General features: G+C 41.9%; 1 protein-coding gene across 1 annotated transcript in view; it reads left to right on the top strand.

Moving 5' to 3' along the window:
- Positions 1-2,172: 2,172 nt before the first annotated feature.
- Positions 2,173-9,356, top strand: part of LOC101435288 (solute carrier family 2, facilitated glucose transporter member 2-like) — a 64,555-nt gene continuing 57,371 nt past the window's right edge. Inside the window, exon 1 of the mRNA XM_058295279.1 lies at positions 2,173-2,260. Within this exon, the coding sequence (XP_058151262.1) occupies positions 2,249-2,260 (12 nt within the window). The 5' untranslated portion in view covers positions 2,173-2,248. The remainder of the gene's footprint in view (positions 2,261-9,356) is intronic.

The following is a 9,356-nucleotide window of genomic DNA, read 5'->3' as shown; positions in this document are numbered from 1 at the left end:
TGCCCAAAGATGTACTTACCAAATGCAATGGATGTGTCATGATGATGGGAACGAGTGTTGCTGGGGTGGGGAGAGGTGGGATGGGGGGGTGGGGTTGAATGGGACCTCATATATATATTTTTAATGTAATATTATTACAAAGTCAATAAAAAAAAAAAGACTAGCTATAGCGACTGTTAACATTCATTTATGGGTTTCCTCTGAGGAATCACTGTATGCCTGTATGTGTTTACATATATCTGTCTTTTTTTTTTTTTAAGATTTATTTATTTATTTAATTCCCTCCCCTCCCCCGGTTGTCTGTTTTCTGTGTCTATTTGCTGCATCTTGTTTCTTTGTCCGCCTCTGTTGTCGTCACCGGCTTGGGAAGTGTGGGCGGCACCATTCCTGGGCAGGCTGCACTTTCTTTCTCCCTGGGCGGCTCTCCTTACGGATGCACTCCTTGCGCCTGGGGCTCCCCTCCGTGAGGGACACCCCTGCGTGGCAGGGCACTCCTTGCGCGCATCAGCACTGTGCATGGGCCAGCTCCACACCGGTCAAGGAGGCCCGGGGTTTGAACCACGGACCTCCCATGTGGTAGACGGACGCCCTAACCACTGGGCCAAGTCCGTTTCCCTTTTTTTTTTTCTTTTAAGATTTATTTATTTATTTGTTTCTCTCCCCTCCCCCCCACCCCAGTTATCTGTTCTCTGTTTGTTTGCTGCGTCTTGTTTCTTTGCCCACTTCTGTGGTTGTTAGCGGCACGGGAATCTGTGTCTCTTTTTGTTGACTTATCTTGTTGTGTCGGCTCTCCATGTGTGGGCCCCATTCCCGGGCAGGCTGCAATTCCTTTCACGTTGGGTGGCTCTCCTTACGGGGCACACTCCTTGCACGTGGGGGTCCCCTACGCGGGGGACACCCCTGTGTGGCAGGGCACTCCTTGTGCGCATCAGCACTGCGCATGGGCCAGCTGCACACGGCTCAAGGAGGCCCAGGGTTTGAACTGCGGGCCTCCCATGTGGTAGACCGATGCCCTAACTACTGGGCAAAGTCCGTTTCCCAACATACATCTGTCTTTATATATCATGAGCTCCTAGCAGGAAGAGACTCTCTTACATATCTCATGTATCCCAGACCCTTGGACTTTGCTGTGCTCAATAAAAGTTTATGGTTTAAATTGAAATATTTACCTTCTCAAAGCAAACATCTCAGGTGCATCACCTTGCAGAGGTGATAGGAATGAAGAGTGGTGAAAAGGCAAATGAAACCTGAGTCTCCTCTATCCCTTCACTCTTCCATGCTGTGTTTCTTCAAAGTACCACTCCTTTTTTCTACTGCCCCTTACATTTCCTCTGCTGGGAACTGGATCCATTTGAGCCTTAGTGGATCAATTTTGATCTCACCTGGGACTCCACACAGAAAGGCAAAGGCTCAAGTTATATGAGGCTCTTGACATACACTGAACCAAAAATAATAGTAAAATAATAATAACTAGCATTTGTAGGACACTTTCATCTCATGACTATACTAAGAACTTTCACATATTATCTGATTTAATCTTCCCAACGAAACAATCATTATGTTCTGTTATTTCCTTTTATCGAGGTGGAAAAACTAAGGCACAGAAAAACCACAGTAAGCCGCTTGCCTAAGGTCACAATGCAAGTAAAATGTTGAACTTCAAACCCAAAAGTCCATCATATCCCAAAGCTCTTGAAGGTAGCCACTCATGCCTTCCAAACTGCACTCTCCACTGGCTCTGAAGCACACATAGCAGTGCTTCTCTATGAAGCAGTGTACAGTGGGCTTTCCCTGCACCTTTCTTTGCCCATGCCATAAAAAGGCATGGCAGCCCAACATAACTCATCTTCTATAAAAATCCCAAAGATTTCTCTTCTCGCCTGGCCCCCTTGCTGCCACATTTGACTAATGCCTTAAAATGTAGTAGCCTCTGGTTTGTAACTGACACCTAAGGGAACTGGTCCCATTCTCTTTCCTGAGAGAACAAAGGCATTGAAGCCACTGGTTGCTGAGGTGAAGTGCGTATTAGTTAGATTCTCATCCATATTTAGCTTCTCTGCTAGAAAGATTAGACTTTGACTTTAAGGGGTGGGGTTGGCCCCACACCTCTCTCACCTTGCTCCTCCTTTTCTAATGTGTAACTAACTAGTTCTGCAGTGCTGGATTCAGACAAGCTAGGGCTGGACAGCTGCATGCGCCACACTCTGAAGGACCTGGAATGAAAGGAGGACCCCCAGCTCATTAAACAATGGGAGATAAGGTAAAGCAGAATTGTGTTAAGTTTGAAACTGGCTTTGAAAAAATGAATATGGAAATTCTTTATGCCAATGAATATAATAGACAATTATATATGTAGCCACCAAAAACCCAAGCTACTTTTCTTTGTCTAGCTAATTGATAGTCACTTGGCTGATAACAGTTTGGGTTTTGAGGATATTTGCTCTGTTTTCTGACTAGAATCCACAACTTTTTCTTAAGTGATTCTGGGTGACCATACTACTGAAGGTGTGTATATATTAAAAAAAAAAAAAAAAAAAAAAAAAAGGTAGATAAGCCTGAATCTAACTTATGACAATGATCTATATTCTTCAAAGATGTCAATATATGAAAGACAAAGGAGATAGAAGGACTGTTCTAGATTCAAGGAGACTAAGAAGACCTGACAACTAAATGCAATGAATGATCTTGAACTGGAACATGGAAGGAGGAAGTAAACAGCTGGAAGGACAGTGTTGGGAGAGTTGGGAAATTTTGAATATGGGCTCTATATTAGATAATGCTATTGTATCAGTGTTATAGTCATCTACAAATATCATGAGTCCCTTATGCTGCTTTAGAAATTGTTGGTTGTGTGGTAGGACTTTTCTAGAGAAACAAGGAATTGTCTAATAGTGGAACCCACAACGAATGAGAACTGACGTGAAGTGCAGTACTTCTCAGCTTTGTGAATCTACCCAGACTGTGAAAGGAGTGGGCTAAGCACAGGACTGAGGGGCAGGAACTGGGTTCTCATTCTGGACATGTCAAATAATATCTTTGTAATGGAGAGAGGCAACTTGCCTGTTGGAACCTCAGTTTCTTCAACTGAAAATTGAAGGGATTGTACTAAGAACAGCTCTCTAAGGTCCCTTTAAGCTTGAAAACTCTGCCACTGGTCTTTTCCAAAGTTGGCTGCAAGATCATCTGTGGTTTGGTTTTTTTTGGGCACAGGTTTAGAGAAGAAGGGTATAAGCTTCCCCTACCTGGTTAATCAGTGGCTGCTGAAAATCTGCTCTTGTATTTAGCAGTGGGGGTTTAAGATCATCCACTCTGGGCTCCAGTACTAGTGTTACTGGATTTTATTTAGCTTCTTGGCTATGCTGTGGAAATGAATTTCAAGAGCATGCTGGGTGAGTTAGGCCAGTAATTAATTCAGGTGGGGAGGGAAGAGAAATGGGAGAAAATAATAGAAAATAACAGAGTAGGGGCCCCAGGTAGAGAGGAAGGGGCTAAAAAGGGATAAAGAGGGCTGATTTATAGGCTACAATTCCCCATTATAAGTTATAAGTGCCCAGGTTTATTTGTGTGGCCACATGGCAGAGGAAAAATGTTGAGAGCGGTGTGCTGAGGACAGGATGGGTCCAGAGGCGAGAGAATGCTTCAGAGATTGTTCAGGCCTTGCGGTCTGCTTTATAAACTATTAATTATTCTCCCCCTTTGCTAATGACAGGGGAGGGGTTCCAGCTGTTTGCTGTTTTGATTGATTACCCCACCTATCAATCCCCCAGTGAAGATCCAGTAATAAAGTACCTGGGGAATATCTGGGGCTTTTCCTTGCTTCCAGAAGAAGTCTTTGTTCTGGATAGCAGAATCTTGGGGGTGGGGGTCTTCCAGCAGCCATCTTGGGGGTTATTGATGTCCACATGGACTCCCTGCCAGGTTCCAGATCCATCTGTTAATTCCTTGTCTTACTGGCCTGCTTCACTAGAGTATCTGCAGTTTACTAGCTGTATGGTATTGGGAACACCACTTAATCCTTTCTGAGCCCTGGTTTCCTCACCTGTAAAAATGAAGATAATTTCATGTACTTCACAGTGTTATTGTGATGATTACTGGTGATGTGTGAAAGGTTGAAGTGGTAGACATCAATAGCTGTAGTAACCATTATTTGGCACCAGCAATAATGAGATGATAATGATGTAACTAAAGACGTATTTGTTTCATAGTCCTTTTATTGTTTATTGTTGTGTTACATATTTTATTTTCTTTAGCTTTTACATTAATTCCGTTTGTTAACTATTATAATACAGAATTTATAGGCCAAGAAACTGAGGCTCAGGAAAGTTAGGGGCCTATCTGTAACTCACCTAGGCTTTCTTTCTTTTTTCCCCAAACAAACCCTATCTGACTTCCAAGCCACAAATTAAATACCACATTTTGTTTTATTTTAAGGTTCAGCCACTTGCTTATTATTATTATTTTTTTAAAGATTTATTTATTTATTTAATTCCCCCCCCCCCCTTTCCCCGGTTGTCTGTTCTTGGTGTCTATTTGCTGCGTCTTGTTTCTTTGTCCGCTTCTGTTGTCGTCAGCGGCACGGGAATCTGTGTTTCTTTTTGTTGCGTCATCTTGTTGTGTCAGCTCTCCATGTGTATGGCATCATTCCTGGGCATGCTGCACTTTCTTTTGCACTGGGCGACTCTCCTTATGGGGCGCACTCCTTGAGCGTGGGGCTCCCCTATGTGGGGGACACCCCTGCGTGGCACGGCACTCTTTGCGCGCATCAGCCCTGCACATGGGCCAGCTCCACATGGGTCAAGGAAGCCCGAGGTTTGAACTGCGGACCTCCCATGTGGTAGACGGACGCCCTAACCACTGGGCCAAGTCCACAGCCGAGCATGCTGTTTTTACCACTGTAGTTAAGTAATAAGATTTAAAGTCTGGAAATGAGAATCCTCCAACTTTGCTTTTCCTTTTTAAGATGTTTCTCCCTATTCAGGATATCTTACCTTTCCAAACAAATTTGATAATCATGTTTTCCACTTATGTAAAAATTGCTGGTGGAATGTTTATTGGGAATGCATTAAATCTCTATATCAATTTTAGTAGAATCAACATCTTAATGATATTTAATCTTCCAATCCATGAGTGTGGAATGTTCGTCCAAATTTTTAGGACTTTTTTGATTTCTTTTGACATTGAGTTGTAGTTTTCTGAATATAAGTGCCTTACATTGTTGGTTAAGTTTATTCCTGAATATTTGCATTTTATCTGTCATATTTTATTTTCATCACTCTTTTGACACTTTTAGTTACTTTTATTGATATAATCTTCATTTCTAGGCTCTCATCCAGGCCTCTCTCCTGTCTTTTCTTTTCAGGTTGTAGTGCACCCTTACTATTTTCTTTAAGGCAGGTCTTTTGGTTACAAACTCTCTCAGATTTGTTTTTCTTTGAATATTCTAAACTCACTCTCATTTTGAAAGACAGTCATGTTGGATATAAGATTCTTGGCTGGAAGTGTTTCTCTTGCAGTATCTTAAATAAATCATACCATTGTCTTCCTGCCTCCATGGTTTCTGGTGAGAAATCACTTAATTTTATTGGGTATCCCTTATATGTTATGCATTGCTTTTCTCCTACTGCTCTCAGAATTCTCTCTTTTTCTTTGGCATTTGATATTCTGATTAATATGTGCCTCAGATAGACCACTATTGGGATTTTTTCAGATGGGAGTACACTGTGTTTCTTGGACATGGATATCTTATGCTCTTCGATAGGATTGGGAAATTTTCTACCATTATTTCTTCAAATATCCCTTCTGCCCCTATCCCTTGCTTCTCCTTCTGGGACACCCACGACATGTATGTTTGCACTTCTATTGCTGTCCTTTAGTTCCCTGAGACCTTGTTCAATTTTTTTCTTCATTTGTTTTTTGTATGCTGACTTTCAGAGGCCATTTCTTCAAGTTCACCAATCTTTCTTCTGCCCCCTCAAATCTGCTATTATGAGTCCAGTGTACTTTTAAAGTCATTTATGGCAAATTTTATACGTATAAGATCTGTTATTTTTCTACTTATGCTTTCAAATTCTTCTTTTGCTCATTCAATGTCTTCTTTTTTTAAAAAAAACACACTGAATTATTTTTCCCCCTTGCCTTCTCCCACGAAGCTGTTTTTGCTGTCTGTGTTTTCTTCTCTTCTCATTTTCTCTCCTCTAGGATTCACTGGGATTCAATCCTGGAGACCTCTGATGTGGAGAGACCTTCCCTGTCAATTGTGCCACCTCAGTTCCTGGTTTCTGCTGTGCTTCACCTTGACTCTCCCCTTGTCTCTCTTGATGTGTCGTCATCTTGCTATGTGACTCACTTGCACAGGCACTGGCTCACCACACAGGCACTCACCTGGGCACTGTCTCATCGCATGGGAATGCTGTCTCTTTTTCTTTTTTTTTCACCAGGAGATGCCCCAGATTGAACTGGTTCCTCCCATATAGTAGGTGGAGGTTCTACCACTTGAGCCACATCCACTTCTCCCAATGTCTTCTTAATATCTTTAATCTCTTTAGCCATCTCATTGAATTAATTAAGGAGTTTTGTTTCAGCACCTATGATTAGTTATCTCAACTCCTTTATGTCATCCAGAGGCTTATCTTGTTTTTTTAACTGTGCCATAGTTTCCTGTTTCTTGGTGTGGATTGTAATTTTTTTGTTGGTGTCTTGGCATCTGGCTTACTAGAGTATTTATTCTGAGCGCAGTTTTCTCTTCAGTTTAGGGCTTCCTGCCCTTTCTCCCTTGCTAGTTGTGTAGTAGGAGCCAAGAATATAGTTGGTGTTATAAGGTGTGGAGGCTCAAGCTGCCTTCATTGCCCCAGGGACCAAAAAAGTGTCTCCCAACTTTCTCCTTTGCCAGAGTTAGGGACAGAGTCAAAGCTGTGTGGAATAATCCAAGTCATGCAGGCCTAGACTATAGTTGCCCAGAGAGATGGATGAAGCTTCATGCCTCTTTCTCCCCTGAATGGGGGCAGAGGGGTACGATGGAGCTACAGGTGTGGGCAGCAATCTATGCAGTGTGGGTCCAAGATGACCACAGTTGGCCCAGTAGGCTTCTGAGTATTCAGTCTGTGCCAGTCAAATGTACCTTCAGTTACCTGGATAGGTTGTTGCAGGCCCAGCAGCTTTCTCCTTGCTAGAGGTGGGGCTGAAACCTAGGCAAGAGATGCAACCAGTCTGGGTGAAAGTAACTGGTCTCTACTCTCACTGTGATTTTCAGTCAGCCAGGCTTCCCCTCATGCTGGGCGAGGAGTCAAAATGGCAGCCCCTGGCCTCTTTCCAACTTGGACAGGTTCAAACTTTAACTGTTCTTAGGGTTAAACTTTAGCCAGCTGAATTTACTAATCAGTAGCTGAAATCAGTGGCCAACCATCTCTTACTCCCCCTTCTTGGGAAATGGAGCTTCTAATTCCTGCCACAGAGTAGCTCCTGGGGTGACCTGTGCTGCCAAAGTAGGATGATTGCTGGCCTCCATGGCATGGCCTGTAGTTTCCTGGAAAAGCTGGTGCAAGTCCCCAAGTTTCCTCCCTCCCAGAGGCTGATCTGGGGCTTATGCTAGAACTGCAAATTGATCTGTATGGAAAGAGGCCAGTCCCTACCAGCATTGGGATTTTCAGTCTACCGCACTTCCCCTCATGCCAGGTATGGAGTTACGATGGTGGCTACCAACCTCTTTCTGACTTAGATAGGTTCAAACTTTAGCTGTTCTTAGGATTATACTTTAGTCCACAAAATTTACTAATCAGTAGTTGAAGTTGGTGTCCAACAGTCTCTTCCTCTCCCTTTTTGGGGAAGTGGAGCTTCCAATTTCAGCCTCAGAATAGCTCCCAGGTCTGCTTGTGCCTCCTGGGGAGGATGGGCACTGGCTTCTGTGGTATGGAGTGCTCTACTTATGAATTTTCTCTGCAGATGAGCAGTGTCCTCCTCCATTCTTTCAAGGATGTTGTATGTTGCATTTCTGGTCTCCTCGAGCCCCCAAACAAGTATTTTAGATAGCTCTGGGTGATTACTAACTGCCCTGTAGCAGAAGGTGATTCTCGGAGCTCCTTACTCTGCCGCCATCTTGCTGGTTGTGGATCCTTTCTTGATTAAAAAAAAAACAGAGAGAAAAAAGAAGAACTTCAAAAGATAGGTAGAGAAGGAAAGTTCCTCAACATAATAAAGGGTTTATATGAAAATGCCACAGCCAAAATTGTACTCAATGGGGAGAAGTTGAAAGCATTTCCTCTAAGATCAGGAAAAAGACAAATATGCCTACTGTCACCACTGTTATTCAACATTTTGCTAGAAGTCCTAGCTAGAGCATTTAGGCAAGAAAATGAAATAAAAGTCCTCCAAATTGGAAAAGGGGAAGTAAAATTCTCATTATAACATCATCTTATATTTAGAAAATTCTGAAATATCTACAACAAAGCTATTAGAGCTAATAAATTAGTTTAACAAAGTGGTAGGATACAAGATCAACATGCAAAAATCAGTAGTGTTCCCATACATTAGTAATGAGCAAGCTGAGGAGGAAATCAAGAAAAAATTCCCTTTACAGTAGCGACAAAAAAACTCAAATATCTAGAAATTAATTTAACCAGAATATAAAGGATCTGAATTCAGAAAACTATGAAACACTGCTAAAGAAATAAAATACAACCTAAACAAATGGAAGGACATTCCATGTTTATGGATCGGAAGACTAAACATCATGAAAATGTCAATTCTTTCCAAATTGATCTATAGATTCAAAGCAACTCCAATAAAAATTCTAACAGTCGACCTATGGACTGTGGTTAGCAGGAGTAATGTAATATTCTTTCACCTAAGCCAAAGATGTACTGAGGTGATAACAGGTCAATATGGAAAATGTGTGCCAAATGTACACTATGGACGTTCTAATAATCAGATGATATTATCTCATAATCTGTAACAAATGTTCTACCACAGTATGGTGTCTTGATAGAAGGGTGTTTTTGGATATTCTGCACATGTGTATGATTGCTTTGTAAGTTTACAACTTCTGTCATAAACATACATATTTTTTAAAATTCCCACAGCCTGTATTACAGAAATAGAAAAGTCAATTACCAAACTTATTTGGAAGGGAAAGTGGTACTGAATGGCCAAAAGTATCCTAAAAAGAAGAGCAAACTTGGAGGACTCTTGCTTCCTGAACTTGAAGTATATTATGAAGTTTCACTGGTCAAAACAGTATGCTATTGGCATAAAGATAGTCACATTAATCAATGGATCAAAATTTAGAGTTCAGAAATATACCCGTACCTCTCAGATCAATTGATTTTTGATAAGCCCATCAAGTTCACCCAACGGGGACAAAA

The sequence above is a fragment of the Dasypus novemcinctus genome, chromosome 4 (assembly GCF_030445035.2).
Source record: "Dasypus novemcinctus isolate mDasNov1 chromosome 4, mDasNov1.1.hap2, whole genome shotgun sequence".
Lineage (NCBI taxonomy): Eukaryota > Metazoa > Chordata > Mammalia > Cingulata > Dasypodidae > Dasypus > Dasypus novemcinctus.
This window is presented reverse-complemented; position numbering and strand designations above follow the sequence as displayed.